The 19,313-nt window shown below is 43.2% G+C and overlaps 1 protein-coding gene across 13 annotated transcripts in view; it reads left to right on the forward strand.

The window, feature by feature from the left end:
- Window positions 1–19,313, forward strand: part of LOC137422340 (tight junction protein ZO-1) — a 633,827-nt gene that overhangs the window by 280,055 nt on the left and 334,459 nt on the right. For all 13 annotated transcript variants that reach the window (XM_078771176.1, XM_078771169.1, XM_078771173.1 and 10 more), the window contains 3 exons: window positions 16,336–17,047; window positions 17,726–17,829; window positions 18,218–18,383. In XM_078771176.1, coding sequence (XP_078627302.1) covers window positions 16,336–17,047; window positions 17,726–17,829; window positions 18,218–18,383 — 982 coding nt within the window. The remainder of the gene's footprint in view (window positions 1–16,335; window positions 17,048–17,725; window positions 17,830–18,217; window positions 18,384–19,313) is intronic.

Here is a 19,313-nt window from a genome sequence, read left to right on the forward strand (position 1 = left end):
AAATTGGGTCACCACGTCAAAATCCAAGATGGCTGCCGCCATGTATGTCTGAACCTTGTGAGCGGAATATCTTGAAAAATAAGCGAAGTACCAACTTCTAATCTGGTGTGTGGGTGTATCTACGCATAAGGAAGAAGGCTATTGAAAATTGGGTCGCCACGTCAAAATCCAAGATGGCCGCCGCCATGTATGTCTGAACCTTGTGAGCGAAATATCTTGAAATATAAACGAACTACTAACTTCTAATCTGGTGTGTGGGTGTATCTACACATAAGGAAGAACGCTATTGAAAATTGGGCCGCCACGTCAAAGTCCAAGATGGCCGCCTTGCGTCTTCCACTTTGTCAACTCACATCACTTCACCGACGGGGGACCTAGGCGTAACGCTTGTTTCATCTAAACATAGCCCTCATCTTTTCTCTGGATGAAAGAGTAGGTCATGCAAAGTTTGGTCGCACTGGTTCCTGAAAGGTCTAAATGCATAAACGAACAAACAAACAAACTTTCTTCCTTATGTATTTAAGACTCCAACTATAAAATGCCATACAACCGTGCAACCAGCAAGGATAACTGCATCGTGAGCATCCACTCTGAATCTGGGATATTGGCAGTTCGAACCCTGATCGAATCACACCAAGACCTGAAAGATGGTACGTGCTGCTTCGCTCAGCATTTGAAAAATATAGAGCATGGACAAACAACACTGCGAAGGCAATGGTAAACCACCTAGTATAACCCTTGCTAAGAAATTGCATCGGCAGTGCCATCGCTCCTGCATCCTCCCAATATCCTCTCCCACAAAAAACAATTAAATTACCGTTTGGCTCACTGTATACCATCAAAACTATCTTGGAGCATGAACTTCTACACCATTATTTATATCTGAGGATCTCTTACAGCTGCAGTACTCCTGTAGATCACTAATCACTGTGGTCCTCACTGGAACATTGACCCTTGAAGATAATTTCCATGAAACCGACTGCTGAATGTTTCCACGGTACATTAAACATCATCCCAACACTTTTTGTACATCTCTTACTGCAGCAACAGCTCTTCCAAGTTCTGAGCATTTATTGGAACCAGAATGAATCTTGTATAATTGCAGGCATCTGACATCACAAGCTGCTTCTTCCACCAAATGATTGGTGATTCACAAAAATGTTGGGTTTTTTTTTTCCATAATATAGTTTGGTTGCAGTCCTTCTAGCTCAAACATTTCATCATAATCGCAAAATCAGCATCACCTGGGCACCACTCATGGGGCACTTGGACACGTGACACTCTGCTATTGTATAAATCCAACCAGCTTTTGATATGAAGGACAATCCACATGGAAGAGTTTATAACTAGCAGAGGAAGAGGAATGGGCATATAAGAGTAACACATAAGTGACATCAGTAAGAATACATGAGCTGCAGGTTGGCAAAGGGGACAGGGTTCACAAGCATAGAAAAGATTGTGTATGGATGTGGATCGGAGTGGGGGATAAAGAGGCTGCAAAACAAAACTACTTTATTGAAGAACTGGAGGGACAGCAAAAGAGGATGGACTTAGGAATGCATTTCCATAACCAAGACAAAAGTGGTATGAGGAGTGTAAGTGACAATGGAAGGGAAGTGAGTATTGGGTTATGTTTTGTATGAATACAACCTGGTAGTGGATTGATAGGATGAAAGGCCTTCAAAGCAGGTACAAGAAGCTGAGAGTCTCCCGCGTTTAAGCCGAGTCTGAGATTTTATCACTTTCCCATCACAGACAGGCCGGTGGTCTCTCTGTCTTCTAACACCTCCTTTTTGGTCTTGTACCCTCTGCACTTTCCATGCTTAGTCCCTTCCAGGTTCCTGCAGGACGCATACGGTCCAACATCAACACCTGGCAAATGTCCCAAAATCCAGAATCACTGCTCACCTCCACTCATTTGTTCTTCTTTTTTCCCCACATGTGGAGCCAACTTCCACACGCTCTTCAATCTCATTCCTCCCCTCCAGGTCTTCAAGACAGCTGTTCACCACCATCTCAGATCATTCACAATCCAAAACCATGATCGTTTCTATCCTCTTTAACCCCTCTCCTCCCTCTCTCCACCACTCCAAAGCCCTCCACCTTCCAAATTTCCAGTTTTTATTTCCTGAGAGTTTCCTTCTGTGTCCATCCTGTCCCCACCCCATGCTTCCTTTTCTGTCCCCCATTCTTCCCCACAACCATTGTTTGTCCAAGTCTCCCTCAATTTTGTCCTTCAACTCTGCTGTTGTTGTTCCTCCCCCCTCTCGACTGGTCCTTTTGCCCTATTGTGTCCTGCTCCGTTCTGTGTTCTTGCTCTTCCATGAACCTCGACTAAGTATACAAAATAAAAAAGAGTAAATGGTGATGATGGTCTACGAATCTGCCAGCCTACCTGTGGTTGGGAATTAGTAAACCTTGATACAGTATTTAACTTGTCCTTGAAATACCAATGATCTTCAGATAGAGATTTCATGGCATTCAGAAGTGCCAAGATGTTTAGTGGGATCTCATCCCACTCCCACAGCGGATAATCATACTAACAGTACATTAAAATGTGGATAGAGGCCTTGTAAACTATCAGAAGCTGAAGAATGTTGAGGAAGGATTTGGCACAATCACAATGGACAATGGCACAATGGAGAATGTCAAGATGGTGTGTGCCTCTGTATAGTCACCCTTAGGGATATTTTGGGGCCGTTTGGTTCAAATTCTTCCAAAAGCACCAAATTTGGCCCAGATGTTGCCCATGCCATACTCTTTCGATTTTTGACGGCCCCCCCCCCCCACCCCCGGGGGGCCCATATTGGCGAAATACTAAATGGCCGCCACCCGGATTAGAGGAAAATCAGTTAAATAACCAAAAGGGTTGGAATCATGTATGATACCACTTTTCAGGGGTTTTCGAGGTCGAGGAATCCAATTATGATATTTTGATGATTCGAGGTCAAGGTCATCTTAAAGGTCATTTTTGAGTCAAACATGTCGGTTTTTGAGTTTTTTGTCAAGATTTATGCGAGGTTCACCATTTTATGTTTCTGGGTTGGGTAATCGAACTCTGACCTTATTTTTGACAATTAGAGGAAATATTTACATGTCTATTTCCTAATTTTCAGGCATATGCAGTTCATCAGTCTAATTACAAAGGTATGGATTTTGATGTTTTATGAACTGTATGCCATATCCTTGTGTTTAATTTTTGTGCGATCATGATCCGGGTTCATGTATACATGATTGTATACATGTCATAAATATGATGCATAGGTCATGTGACCTGGCGGCCATATTGGATTTTATGAAAACCTTAAAAATGGATCCCTGCCTTCATTTTTCGATCGATTCATTTTGAACTTTGACCACTTATAGTACGCCATGTGATTGGATGCATATCCTAATTATGACGTCATAGGTCAGGTGACATGGCGGGATGGACCGGTATGGTCCCCGGTTCATAACGCCCTTGGCGCCCGTCAAAAATCGAAAGAGTATGGCATGGGCAACATCTGCGCCAAATTTGATGCTTTTGGAAGAATTTGAACCAAAATATCCCTAAGGGCTCTGACTAGTATGTCCACTTGGCTATCTGATCAGATTGACAAAGGTTGGGGCAAATGGTGAGGCCAAGGAGTTCCAAAGACTGCACCAATAAGACCAGCAGGCCACTGATGTATGCGTCGGGCTGAAATAGTTGTCTCACATTGTGAGATTTTACCTGATTAAATGCCATATACACTGTCGATGCCAAATTTAAGATTTTTATCCAGTTCAGCAGACCCTGAGACAGCAGCACAATACTTGTCCGATGGGTGGTGGTGAATTGTTCAACAGAGTGTAGGATCATCAGCAAAATGGTAAAAGCAGTTTTTCCAAGAGGTTGACAGGTCATTTATGTCGATTAAAAACACAATCGTTTCAAAGCCGCTGCCCGAGGGATGCCAGATTCGAAAGGGAGAATGGAAGAAAGGATGTCATCGACAAAGGCTCACTGTTTGCGTGGTAAGCAGGGAGCCAGAAATCCCTGTGACAAGGAGCCTCGTTTGCCCACAGCAGGCTTTGGTAACTAAAGTCCACTTTGATACCTTGTGAAAGCTACAGGAGTTGTCCTATCGATTGCTTGTCCAATCGACTGTTGCTTGTCAAATCTCAAAAACAATCGACTGTTGCTTGTGGCTCTTACGGTTTGTGCTGCCCCTTCTCATCCTTTTTTCTGTCCTTACTGATATTATTTCAAGACGTATAATCAGGGATTATTCATATACCACATGAAACACAATGTGTATTTGGGTGTTTGTGTGTTTGTGTATTTGTGTGATGCCTTTCCCCCTTCACAAGGGTTGGTTTTAAAGGCTTTGAGTAGTGCTTTAGGAGGGATTTGAGTGGGGTTTTCATGGGCAATCTTTGAACACGACTGTGTGTCCACTGGTTAAAAGACCTAAAAGACTCTGACGACCCAAAATACCCCAAAGAAACTGAAAGACACTGAAGACCCAAAATGCCCCAATGACCCAGAAAATCCCAAGGACCCAAAAGACCCGAATGATCCAAAAGTCCCAAACAACCAAACAACTTCCAACTTCTTTCCTGGAAGTCCTGGCAGTGTCCATATGTTTTATACCTCTCCCACCGCCCCCTTCCCATGCCCCCCCCCCCCCAAAGCCCTCGCCCTCTCTCAGATCTCTCGATGTCTCCATGTCTCTCGGTCCCTGCTCTCAAATGTTGTGTTTGTGTCCTTCCCCCTCTCTCCCCATCTTGTCTACCGCTCCCGATGTTATATGTTTTATGTGTCGGTTTGTCTTTCTGTGTGATTAATGTTCGCTCTTTCACGAGCCTCGATCTTGTATACAAAAACAAAACAAAAAAAAAAACAAACAAACCCAGAGGACCCAAACGAACCAGAGGACCCGAAAGACCCCAAAGCTTCAAAATACCCAAAAGACCGAAAATACCCTGAAGACCCGATGGACCCCAAACACTCAAAATACCCCGAAGACCATTAAAGACCCCAAAGATCTTGAAGGCCATTAAAGACAGAAAAGACCACAAAAACCCAAAATACCCCAAGACCCAAAAGACCACAAAAACCCAAAATGACCTGAAGACCCAATTGACCCCAAAGACCCTTATATAACCCAAAGACCCTGAAGGCTGAAAAGACACAGAATACCCTTAAAGACCCTGAAGACTCAAAATACACTTAAAGACCCAAAAGACCCTGGTGACTGAAAGGATCGAAAAGACCCAAAGACAGAAAAGACCCTGAAGACCCAAAATACCCCCGAAAAGACCCTGAAGAATGACGGCTGTGCCATCAGACAAACTTTTCCAACCTGTCATTTTGATGGACTTTATACTAGTATATGAGCTTCCCTTTTTACTAGCTTCCCTTCCATTGTCACTTCCCCTCCCTCATACACAAAGACTTCAAACTTTCTTCCAATGGCTTTAATGAATTTTATTCTTACATGTTTATAATGTGTTGTTTTTCCTCTACCAATGGAATCTGTTCCTCCTGGATCACATTCATCCCTCCTGAATGAAATACAATAGCATAACAAAAATTTCATGCAAACAATTCACCTGAGTTTAGTTCCCTAAAGAAATGTGTGGTGAAAGTAAAATAATGTATTTGGACAATACCTCATAATTTTAGCAAAACCAACCCTTTCTTTCTTGCGGATTTACTGCAGTAGGGCTCCCACTCATCCGTGTTTTTTTTTTTTTTTTTTTTTTTTTTTATTGTACCATGTTGAGGCTCGTGGGTGAGCTGGAACATAGAATGCATCAGGACATAACAGAACAAAAGGAACAGCAGAAGGAGAGGGGAAAACATGCCAACAGCAGGACTGAAGGACAAAATAAAGAGTGACTTGGACAAACAAGTGATGTGGGGAAGAACGAGGGCTAGTGGGGCACACAGGGGTGGACAAGGTAGATACAACCACAAGTTCTCAGCAAGGAGAAACTGGAAACTTGGAAAGAGATGGGTGTGGGGAGGGTTAACGGAAAAGATAAAAACATGGTTTTGCATTGGGGATAATCAGAGATGGAGGTGAACAGCTGTCTTGAAGCTATGGAGGGAAGAATGAGGCTGAAGAGAATGTGAAAATTGGTTCAACAGACAGAAGAAAGAGGAATTGGTGAGTGGAGGTGAGCAGTGATTTTGGAGTTTCACCATAAAGGGGTTGCTGGTGGACCACCTTCACCCTGCAGAAACCTGGGGAGGGGAGGACAAATCACGGAAAGAGCACAGGGTGAAAGGTCAGAAAGGAGGTTGTAGAAAAAAACATTACAATGACCTGTCTGTGATGTAAAAGTGATAGGCCCATGGACTCCGCTTCATTACAGGAGATTCCAATCATCTTGAAGGCCTTGGTTTCCACAGCGTCAAGCTGAGCAAGATGTGAGGCAGGTGAGCCAGTCCAGAGGGGAAAGCAGTACTCCATCAAACTGCAGATGAAGCAGTACCCTGTTGATGGTTAAAATTAAAAGTTTGAGTGTGCCAAGGCAGGGCTCTTTGCACAATTGAGGATGCCCATTCGGCAACTGCCTTTGGAGGCCAACTTATAAGTTTTGTTTGCTGAAGTCATTAGTAAAGAGATAAAGAGCATTTTTAGAGAATAAGAGAGATTGTTGATAAAGCTTAGGAATAGGATGGGCTCAAGACACTGCCTTGCGGCACTCCTGCTTTGACAGAGAGAAGAGATGAGAGAATCACATTGAGAGCCACACATTGGCTATGAGAGTAGAGGAAGTCAGTAAACCATGTGTGGAGTTGGCCATGGATGCCATAGGCAGAGAGTTGGGAAAGCAAGTTGGGCATCATATTGTATCGAACACTTGAAATATGTCCAGAGAGACGGTCCAGTTCTCATGTGTAACTTTGAGAACCTCCTTCCATTGTGGAGAGCAGAAGCACCATTTCCAGGGCAGAGTGACTGGCTCTGAATCCGAATAGATTTATCTGAGAAAATGAAGTATTTGATGTCGATTTCATACGAGTTTAGTTCCCTTGATATGTTGTGAAAGTAAAATAATTTCTATGGAAATTGGTGAATGTGGACAAGTCTTGAGACCAATCGTGTCAACTACATCCACACTTTTTTGGTTACAAAGTTGCATAAGGTTTCTTAAATCATGAAAAGCAGTGCTGGTTACGAGACAAAAGTATGTCCAGGGGAGTTCAAAATGTTCGACAAAAAGGGCTCGTTTGATTTGACCAACGGTCGATGCCCAAAACGTCAGCTTGTCATTGCTTCCCAACTGTGGTCACCACACTTCAATCAATGTCCTGTTGATTTCATCTATAAGGCATAATGTGTGATTTGTATTGTTTCACCTTTAACCCTTTAAAATTGGAACGAGGATGGGGGGGGGGGGGGGGGCAGAAATGCAATAATAAAAGGGGGTCTGGGTGTATTGCTTGCACCAAAGGATTGGCTCAGAAATGAAGGAGTAGTGAATGAATGATCGTTTTAAGGCCATTTTTCCCGCTAGAGCGGGGGTTAGCCTTGCGGGCCCCATGACAATCGTGGTTCCCTGTTTGCGGCAATGTTTTTATGGCCGGATGTCCTTCCTGACGCCAACCCTTGGTCGCCTCTTACGATGCGCAGGTATACGGTGTACCTATTCTAAATCAGGGTACACACCGTGATCATTCATCCCAGCAAGCTGGTACTCAATTTGCCGACCTCGGAAGGATGGCAGGTTGTCAACCCCCCTGGCATTAATTCAGCGATCGACCGGGATTCGAACCCAGGATCCTACGATCCCAAGCCGGCACCCTAACCGCTAAGCCAACACCAGGCTTGAAATGAAGGAGTAGTGTGACATTGTATTTTGTTAGAAAGGAAGAAAGAAAAACAAAGAAAGAAGAAACAAAGTAAAACCAATATATCTCCCCTCACTATTGGATGAGAGGGAACATGATACAATTATATGGCAGTAAATCGACTGAAATATCCATGCGCACGTTTTTCCACCCCAGCTGCCATACCCAAAACCTTTCCCACACTAATGCAATAAATAGATAGCCCATTGGTGAATAAACCAGAGGGAAGAAAGATGGCCGATGCAGCAGTCCACAACATCATCACTGCCTCCAACAATATTCACTTTCATAATAACATCTCTGTCTCTGTTGTCTTTGGTTTTAAGGTTATGCTTTTATATACGAACACAAAAGCAGCTTAGTCCTGGCCTGGCCAGGGTCGCATTCATCGGATGTTACTCTGTAATGCAGTTTACAAGGTTTGTTTAGGGAGTTTTTCACTCTTGAGGTGCATCATGGGAAAACAGGGACCATGCTAAAACTAAGCAGTCACAAATAATGGCCATGTTATGAGCTCAACATGGCTGCCGTAGTTAAAGGGACCTGAGGAAGGGCTCTCAATGCCATTTGTCACATAATGTAATGACATATGGACAGTGACAACATAACGACGCCACCAGAACACAAAATCACGTGATTAGCACTGGCAGGCCCCTCGACCTGGCTCTTATTTAATTATTTTAGTTCTGAACAAGTTCATGCAGCCATTCGGGTGAATGGGAAACACTATAAAAACTGACACAAACTGACACAAACCAGCACATACCTGCTTGTGGAGATGGGGCATTGAGGTGCATCATAATAAAACTAGGAAGCTTAAGATTAGCATGGGGCCCTCACAATTAATGACCTCGCATCTGATCACTTTTGGCAACCCACCAACAATGCCACCGTTGTAAATCAGATTGGTGAGCAAGACGTGAACTTGATATTGTCTGAGACGTGAACTTGATGATTCTTTATTGTTATATTATGTTGTTTAAAATCCACTATGAACTAAAATGTGACACCTAGCAGGCTTGTTGAGCCTATATTTACCATGTTTTGGGCATGGTTCTTGCACGATAACCATCCCCATGCCCACCTCTTTCCGAGTTTCCAGTTTTTCTTTTTCCACTCCCCTGAGTTTTCAGTGTCTTCCTCTCGGCTTCATTCTTTCCCACATCCTTAATTTCTCCAAGTTTTCCTCTATTTTGTCCCTCAACCCTGCTGTTTGTGTGTTCTCCCTCCTTCACCCGTTCTCCCTATTAAAATAGTCCCTTGGAACAGTTATTTCACAGCAGAGCATTAGCTTAGCCCCTTCCCCTTATTTTGGGTTGGTATGTATTTATGCGTTGGGAAGGGAAAGACAGGCCCTCCACTCATAAGGGATATTTATCCAGGCAGATGCACCAAGATTGCATCCACAATTTGATTCGACAAGTCTTGAAGTACCGAAGACAGGGCAAAGGCCTCAAGGGTGGATGCCAGCAACAACATTTTGTAGACAGGGAACTTTTCAAATACACCAATCAGGGCCTGAGGAACTTCGGGGAGCTTGTGGGGACGGAGTAACGGGCTCCACCAATCGGGATCACGGATACCCTTGAACAGCAGCCCCACCCTCGCCAGGGTGGACAAAAAGGCATGGCACACGTGTTCTACTGTTCCTTTGGGTCTGTTATGTCTTGATCTATTCTGTGTTCTAGCTTCTCTACGAGCCTCCACACTGTATCCAAAAATATACCCATCCAAGATTCCTGTCGCACCCACCCGAAGGATGATATTTACTAATACTTGTATTGAGAGGGGTGGGTGGGTGGGGGGGGGGGGAGGATAGGAGAGGGGGAGAGGAGGCTGTTGGGGCTGTTGCGTGTGTGTGTGTTTTATATATTCACTGCGGCTGCTAATTATATCAACAGGAAGTGATAGAAATTCTACGCCCATCAGTTTCATCCACCAAAATTTCTCGTATTGTTATATTTCTGTGAGTCCGATATGCACTCAGGAAATGAATGAATGAATGAATGAATGAATGATCGTTTTAAGGCCATTTTCCCCGCTAGAGCGAGGGTTAGCATTGCGGGCCCCATGACAATCATGGTTCCCTGTTTGAGGCAATGTTTTTATGGCCGGATGCCCTTCCTGACGCCAACCCTTGGTCGCCTCTTACGATGCGCAGGGATACGGTGTACCTATTCTAAATCGGGGTACACACCGTGATCATTCATCCCAGCAAGCTGGTACTCAATTTGCCAACCTCGGAAGGATGACAGGCTGAGTCAACCCCCCTGGCGTTAATTCAGCAATCGACCGGGATTCGAACCCAGGATCCTAGGATCCCAAGCTGGCACCCTAACCGCGAAGCCAACACCAGGCTTCGATATGCACTCAGGAGCACAACGAATATCGTTAACCTTTTCGAAATTGGCACTCTTTCGCCTAAATGCTGAAAATCATGTTTAAAAGACGATTTGAATTCCAGATTTCATGTGAGCAATGCAGATTAAAAGTGCCCGTCAAGCAGAACCGAGTCACTGAAACCACACACACAGCACATGTGCAAAAGGCCTCATTTATCATTCACATGTCATTTCGAAAGTCCCATATTGCTTGCCCACTTTGGGTTATAATATGAGTTCCCTAAGGAACCTCAATGCAGAAGGAGGCCATTAAGTAAGCCTGCACTGTGGTTGTTTGTCCGTGCTCTATCCTCCTTAAATGTTGAGTATCAAGCAAGGCTTTGCTTTGCTTCGACTCTGACGGGATTTGAAATGTCCACCTCCCAGACTCATTGCGGACGCTCTAGCCATTCTGTCACCGAGTCTGTCTGGTGACTACTTTTTCGCAAACCAACAATGCCCAACTTCAGTTGAGAAATAAAATAATGTTGACGTTTCGATGCATCATTGTAATTGCTTTGACTCACTCCTTTACCCAATAATCTCGAATTATACAGTAAAAAAAACGTGACTCAACTAGAACGGCACTCAGTAGACAGCATACCTCCACCAGGTGAACAGTTTACGTTTTGTATCCCAGGGTAGATCAGAAAATCACAATACAGAATCACATTTAATCAAAATCATCCGTCCACAACTTTTTGAGATATCCTGTTATGTATCGTTTTTGGCCCGATCTACCGATGGTGAAGAATCACTTTAAAATTCTACTAGCTGGAACCAGTTCCGGATCTTCACCAAAATTGAATCGATTCTTCCTTGTCACACACCCAACCTGTCCACCAACTTTCGTCCAATTCCATCGATAACTTTTTGAGATATCCTGCTATGTATCGTTTTTGGCCCTATCTCCCGATGGTGAAGAATCACTTAAAAATTCTACTAGCTGGAACCAGTTCAGGATCTTCACCAAAATTGAATCGATTCTTCCTTGTCACACACCCAACCTGTCCACCAACTTCCGTCCAATTCCATCCATAACTTTTTGAGATATCCTGCTATGTATCGTTTTTGGCCCTTTCTCCCAATGGTGAAGAATTACTTAAAAAATTAAATACTTCTCATATCAGAATCCATATTCAGATATTCACCAAAATCGAATCGAATCGTTCTCGTCAGACACACAACCTGTCCACCACGTTTCGTAGAAATATGTCCTCAACTTTTTGAGATATCCTGCTATGTATCGTTTTTGGCCCAATCTCCCAATGGTGAAGAATCACTTAAAATTTTTTAGTAGCCGGATCCGAATCCAGATCTTCACCAAAATCGAATCATTTCGTACTTGTCACATACGTTACATCTCTGCCAAATTTCGTCCGAATCTGTCCACAACGTTTTGAGATATCTTGTACACAAACGGACAGACAGACAAACAAACAGACCGGGGTGAAAACATAACCTCCATCCACCTTTGTTGGCAGAGGTAACAATATCGTTCGAGAAATGAAAGCATTTGTCATTTTTCCTTGTTTTTTGTTTCCAGAAAGATTACTATTATGTTTGACAATCTTCGATCCTACGGTTTTCTGTTCTGAATTGAATGAGTTATTAGGGACACATTGTTTGGATTTCTTTAAAATAACTCTCCCAATAAATTAATCAACCTTACACAACCCATGGTTATTTAAGGGGAGCATAGAGGATGTACTCACATCCTGGAGTCAGCTTGGTTTTCCCTGATGAATGTTTCCGCCCCCCCCCCCCCCCCCCCCACAGGAAGTATTACCTGCTGATATTTGATATGTAGTGAGGCCATTGCTTATTTTTATCAGCTTAATTAACCCGATTTATTGGTTTGGAGCAATTTGTGAAGGTATTCCAAGATCCAATTTGGGACTGTTCCTCATCTTAAGTGGAATGTATTGATTCAATCACTCGTCACTTGGGAAGATGGGACTGCAAAAATGGAATTTTATTTCTTCCCTCAAATCCCAAATCCATGATCTCGAGGGAACGTTCAACCACACTCCAGAAACACAGGAAGGAAACGCCGCCATCTGTACCACAAAGCAAAACCAGGGCCCAATGGCAATGCGGATTTGATGACATTAGCAATTTGGTCAGACCTTTATCAACACGTTATAATGCATCCTCAGCTCATTTCTGCAAATAGATTTTGCTCCACAGGGGGTGTTTGATTGCCGTTTCGCTTGCTGTCATCAGCATCCCCACGCGGACCATGTCCCACACATGTACAAGAACCCTCGTCTTGTATAACGGAACGCTCGTCCGTGTCCGCCAGTCTCTACGTTCACGCTATACTGCCACACATTTGTCTCCCTTTCAGGATGACTGATCTGGAAAATAATAGGAAGCACGAGGTGGAACGGATTGTACCTTTCCCATTTTGTAATCCACCCACTTTATAATGTCTTAGGGAAACCTGCTGAGCTGTAATTGTAAGTTAATTCCCATAACAATGTTCCAGACGGGCAAGGCCAGAATGCTTGACATCTGAGGTCCAGGACCGATTAGTTTGAGATTTTTATTGTTTGCTCACCCACATCGTCTTTTAAGAGTCGATATATTGTCTTGCATCTGCGAATGAGGCCTGATGTGGGCATACAAAGACGAGAACATTCGTACGTCACAGCACTTGATAATCGCCATTCATTCTGATGCATTCTGGATCACCTTTATGGGGCCATTAGAAGGTCCTTCACAATTGTATGATAATGTAGTCATCAAAATTAACTCATTTTTCTTTCTTCCGAGGGAAGAACTCATTGTCTGATGAACGAATTGAAGTGACAGCAATTTAGTGAATTGCTCGCAAAGCAGTTTGGGGAAGGTCGTGACTTGCTCGCAAAGGCCCAATGCTTTTGGGAAGGTCGTGACTTTCTGCTTGCACCTGCAGGAAAGGCTTTTAATTGTGGATCTGCTTGGTATGTCGATGAAATATACAAGAGTGGAATTTTATGTATATAAGTCAATGCACGTACATAGGGCGGTTTGTATTCAGAGCATTCCATATTTAAATCTTCTTCTAATATCATAAAAGCATGATTCTGTTTGTTCGTTTTTCTTTCTGACGATTTTCTCTGAAACGACTCGACCAGGGTCCATGAAACCCATATCAGTGTAAAGGTCTTTGGTCGAGGAGTTCGGGTTGAATTATTTTTCCATTGTGGATGACCTTTTATGGTTTTATATACAGTCACGTGAAAAAGTAAGTACACCCCATGTAATGTTTTGATTTTTTCAACATATTTCAACATACAGCTATTTGATCTTCATTTCAACAATATTGAAAGATAAAGGTGATATAATATAACAAATATCATGAAACATTTACATTTTGTAATCCATTGTATAATTTAAATAAACATAAATGCAAATTTCGCATGTGGAAAAAGTAAGTACACCCTTGGCTCTAATAGGTGGTATTGCCCCTTTGGCAGAAACAACCTCAAGTAGGCGTTTCGTATAACGCCTACTTGAACGTATAACGTTTTGTATAACGTAACCTTTAGAGGCCAATTAGCTCTTCCACGAGCCTCGATTCAGTATACAAAAAAAAAAAAAAAAAAAAACTATCTACCAGTCTCTGACATCGACTGGGAGAAATTTTTGCCCACTCCTCCATGCAGAATTCTTTCAGCTGTGCGATGTTTGAGGGGTTTCTTGCATGCACAGCTCGTTTCAAATACCCCCACAACATCTCGATGGGATTTAGATCTGGGCTTTGACTTGACCATTCCAGAACCCTCCATTTCTTTCTTTTCAGCCATTCCTTGGTGGATGTACTGGTATGTTTAGGGTCATTGTCATATTGCAAGGTCCACCTTCGGTTGAGCTTCAACTTTCCGACACATGGCCTCACATTATCCTCAAGCACCCTCTGGTACAATGAAGAATTCATAGTGGATTCTATGATGGTGAGCTGCCCAGGCCCTGATGCAGCAAAGCTTCCCCAAACCATAATATTTCCACCACCATGCTTTATAGTTAGTATCAGGTTCTTGTGGTCAAATGCTGTCTTTGGTTTTTGCCAAACATGTCTTCTGGTACTGTGGCCAAATAGCTCTACCTTTGACTCATCTGTCCAGAGCACATTGTCCAGAAGTGCTGGTCTTTGCCTTGGTGTTCATTGGCAAACTTTAGTCTTGCCCTGATGTTCTTTCTGGACAGCAAAGGTTTCCTCCTGGCATACCTCCCATGTAGATCAAAGTTGTGCAGCCTCTTTCTAATGGTAGACTCGTGCACCTTGACATCAACAGTGGCAAGAGCTACCTGTAGGTCCCGTGATGACATTCTGGGGTTCTTAGAGACTTCTTTAAGCATCTTGCGAGCTGCTTCCAGGCTGAACTTGCTGGGGTGGCCTGGCCTGAACAAGTTGGCAGTTGTTTGGAATCTTCTACACTTGTCGATGATCTTCCGAACAGTCGAATGATTGATTTCAAATTGTTTGGAGATCTTTTTAAATCCATTCCCAGACTCATAGGCATCTATAACCCTCTTTCTGAACGCCTCAGACAGCTCTTTTGATCTAGGCATGGTGACGCCGCACACTTCAACAACAAAGAGCAAACCAAACTAAATGTCTGAGGTTTAAATAAGACAGGTTCCTCCAAGATCCTCTCTAACGATGTTCTAATCATTTGCACCTGAGCTGGTGCACCTGATTCTAATTTTAGGTATTTGAAGTAGTGATAAATGTAGGGGTGTACTTACTTTTTTCACATGCGAAATTTGCATTTATGTTTATTTAAATGATACAATGGACTACAAAATGTAAATGTTTCATGATATTTGTTATATTATAGCACCTTTATCTATCAATATTGTTGAAATGAAGATCAAATAGCTGTATGTTGAAATATGTTGAAAAAGTCAAAACTTTACATGGGGTGCACTTACTTTTTCACGTGACTGTACATAAGGTCATCCACAATGGGAATGACGTGAATTAAATGTTGTTTTGTAGTTATTTGATTCTAACATTGTTCTTGATGAACAAGAACATTTTTAAGAATCAGAAGAAAGGGAGAGAGAGGAGGACAGAGAGTTGAGAGCGAGGTTGAGGTGTTCGGGGTGGAAGTTAATGAAGAAGAACCACCTTTAGAGGCCAATTTTCCCCACAGAGCAGGGGTTGGCCTTTTTCGGGCACCTTGGGCCCCTTTTTTGAAGCAATGTTTTATGGCCGGATGCCCTTCCTGCCACCAACCCTGTTGGTCGCCTCTAGCGACAAACACGGATTTACCAGTGAGCTGGCACTTTGCCGACCTCGGAAGGATGACAGGCTGAGTCAACCCCTCTGGCGTTAATTCAGCGATCGACCGGGATTCGAACCCAGGATCCTCCGACCCCAAGCCTGCGCCCTAACCGCTAAGCCAACACCAGGTTCGGGAGTTAATTAAGACTTGAAAAATAAAGGGGGAGGACAGGACAAAGACTTTGGGTGGGAGCACAGAGGGGGACAGAGAGTTGAGAGAGGGGTGTGAGGACCTGTGGTGGGAGAGGGGGAGGACTGTGGTTAAAATGTGAAGTTAGTATTTCCACGTGGGAACAATCTTGTCACTGTCGGCGTAACAATTGGAAAAACTTGTGTGTAAATAGCATTTCGGAAATGATAGACAAGCAAAATTATTTTCTCAATCAAAGCAGTGTTGATAGAAATCGCCCTTATAAACATTGACTAAACATGAACATGTGACTAAACATGAGCATGAACATGAACTTGTGACTAAACATGGAGTTTGTGTATTTATCGTACAACATTAAATGACATGATTCATATAATTGATTTTTATGTACAGCCCTTTGTATGCTTGCTGTATTTCATTCCATTACTGTATGCCTATATATATATATATATATATGTATATGGTGTCATATACTGTATATATATATATTGTATATGGTGTCATATATATATATATATATATATATATATATATATTGTGGCATACAATAATACATGGTGATGTAAGGAGTTGAATCAATCAAGAATCTTTGAGTGCCATCTTCTAATTTAATGTCATATCCTGAAAAATAATGATGTAAATTTATTGCAATGCGGTAATTTTACATGTCGATGTTGTGGCTTTATGATATTTGCAGACGATAAGGAGACGAAGGCGAATACCAGTCCCTGCAGCAAGGCATCCTGGGAGAGCTCTGCACTTGTCTACTGCAGATGGTATGAAGGCAGGTCTTGATGGGATGGACGAAGATGATGAAGAGGAAGAAGAAGAGGAAGAAGAGGAGGAGATATATATTCAGAGAAGCGGAAGGAGTTCTCGCAATGAACCGCGTGGTCGGCATGGAGATCGAGGAGGTACTCAGAGTCGAGAGACAGCTCGAGGAGATCGAGGGTCCAGCTCAGAGCAAAGAGTACGAGATCGTAGCTCAGGTCATGGGGGAAGGGAACACAGTCCCCGTCATCGGGATCGTGACAGGAGTCATGGACGCACCGTGCATGATGGGCGCCGGAACCAGGCAGAGCATGATGGCAGCCCTCATCGGGCAAATCCTGAATTTGTCATGCGGAACCAGGGACGAGGAGTTGGTGTGTGTGAAGGAGGTGCTCGGAGAGAGAGAGCTCGAAGTCAGGGCTGCGAAGAGCGGGATGCACCTGGCCGCAGGAGTGATGTCGCAGAGCAGACTCATCGAGATCGCAGTATCGGACGACCTGAGCGAGACTGCAGCCTGGGGAGGCTTAATGACCGGAGAGAACATATACGAGGACGGAGTTTGTCACATGGGTCTCTCTCCTCTTACCAGGAAGCCAAGGTTGTCAGAGTGTCGCTGATGAAGAGCAAAACCGCTGAAGGTGAGTTTTGTGACAGCTGAGCCGTTGCAGAGGTGGTGATATTTGTCCATTGCAGTGCACAGCGCCGATCTCCAGACATGGTTATGATTTGCTGTTTCTGGACGTACTCCAGCCCCGTAAGCATGAAGCATCAATCCTAAATGTCATTGTGAGCCTGGTATGCAACCGTACAATGACTGATGCCTCGGGTATGCCTCACAGGATGGCTGGCCTTGGCATCTGAACAGAAACACCTTTTTCATAAGACAGATTGGCATGTGCCCCACTGCAATTCAGCTTCACTTATTTAATGAACTTTGAACTGTGAAACATGTTGTTGTTTTTTTTCTATACCCTTAGGTTTATTTTGTTCTCTTTTTCTTTGTTCTTTTTTTGTCGGTTAGTGCTGGGGTTTATAAGGTGATTTTGATGCTTCCCATACATTTCCGGGGATTTTCAGTAAAATCAATACAATTTTTGAGTCGCTTGACCTTCCCGTGTAATGTTCTGAATACTTTCTCCGAAAATCAATTTCATGTACATAAACCGTTGCACCACTTAACGACCAACCAGTTATTCTGGAAAACGTATCGAATATTGCGTGTTTAAAAATCACCATAGTAGAGCACGTGTTTCTTACACCTTTAGGAGTAGTTTGAGATCCAAGCATGTACCTGCAGTTGTTCACTTGTCCCTCAGAATACGGCCTACGGCTCGGCAGCCAGATCTTTGTAAAGGATATTTCTGGGGAAGGTCTTGCAGCAAGAGATGGCCACATTCATGAAGGAGATATCGTCCTGAAGGTAGGTGTACAATATGGTATATGTAGTCATACGATAGACGCATTATCATAATTATTAAATATGTGCATAATATGAATAAAAATGGTGCTTTCCTAAGTATAATGATGTAGTTATTACATGATATTAAGTTAAGCTGCATTAATCTGTATTGTCCAATATCTGGTGATGTGTCAACTATGCTTTTTGTTATACATGTGGGACAACAGTCCTGCGGGATAACTGCAGGTACATACACAAGGTCTATACACAAGACAACAATATTATTTATATTATATCACAAGTTATTTCTATGTTCCACATAATGCACAGCTTGTTTGTTCCAGGTTCTATAATGATGCTCCACATTAATTATTTTTTTTAAGGTATGTGCATCCCCTTTTGTTGGCAGATAAATGGGACGGTGACAGAAAACATGTCCCTATCGGATGCCAGGAAGCTGATAGAAAGGTCAAAGGGTAAACTGCGGATGGTGCTCCAGAGGGATGAGCAAGGCGTGCTTATTGGCCTGCCTGACCTCGAGGATTCTCTTCCATCATCCAACATGTCCGACCCAGGTTGGTCTCTTTTGAGGCTGTATTTTCCACTGAAGCACCGCCAATAATGTCTAGCAGAATATCTGGTCAGAGTTGCCGTATTCGCCTTTTAGCCGTCTCGTGTGGTTCTGATTCCGGACTGGACTATAAACGGTCAGCATCTCTTTTCGCAGGCAGGGCCTTAATTGCATCAGTGAGTGCACCGTCCTTCAGAAGGGACATTAAGCCGTCTCGTACGCTAGCTTTCACTTGCAGATCCTAAGCATCCCATATATTGGCTGCCTCTACCTCGTCCAGTTTGTACATTTCCACCTTATTTGAGGTCTGCTTTGGTGGTACCCTGCAACCCTCTTGCAACCTGCTCAGGGATTTAGTCTTAGCTGTGGAATTGTTTACATTTAAGATCATGGGTGCTCGATGCCCTCTACAGAGTTAACAAAAAAAAATGCGAAATACGTTTCATGACTTCATTCTCCTTTGTGTGTTAAGGTTTGCACAATCGGCCAAGCATTTCATTAATGGGAGTAAGATGATTGGAGCAAAGATAGAGGAAACGTTAAGTAGAAAAATATTTTTCAGATAATGACTTCTAGCAGATTTAATTGATTTCTGACTTCCTTATGAATCATACACCCCACTCATATTGGGAATTTGCTACAAAGCCAAAGGCATCCTATCCTCCCTGCAGAGGATACCATATTTTTACCATCCACATTTCAAACATCCATTTTATCATCCCCTTGCAAACAACTCAGGACAGCCAGCTCAATTTACCATCTAAACAACTGCCAGCTCGGTGGTGCAGTGCTGCTTACCAACACAGCACCAAGCAGAAGGTTTAGTTTGTTTGATCTCGTTTGGAATAGCACCCTCGACCATCCAGCTCAGGCGCACCGTGAGCATGATATACCTTATAGGAGAGAAAATCGTTTGTGAAATATGGGTTAAGGT

This window comes from Myxine glutinosa, chromosome 2 (genome assembly GCF_964187855.1).
Source record: "Myxine glutinosa chromosome 2, kmMyxGlut1.1, whole genome shotgun sequence".
In the NCBI taxonomy this organism is placed as follows: domain Eukaryota; kingdom Metazoa; phylum Chordata; class Myxini; order Myxiniformes; family Myxinidae; genus Myxine; species Myxine glutinosa.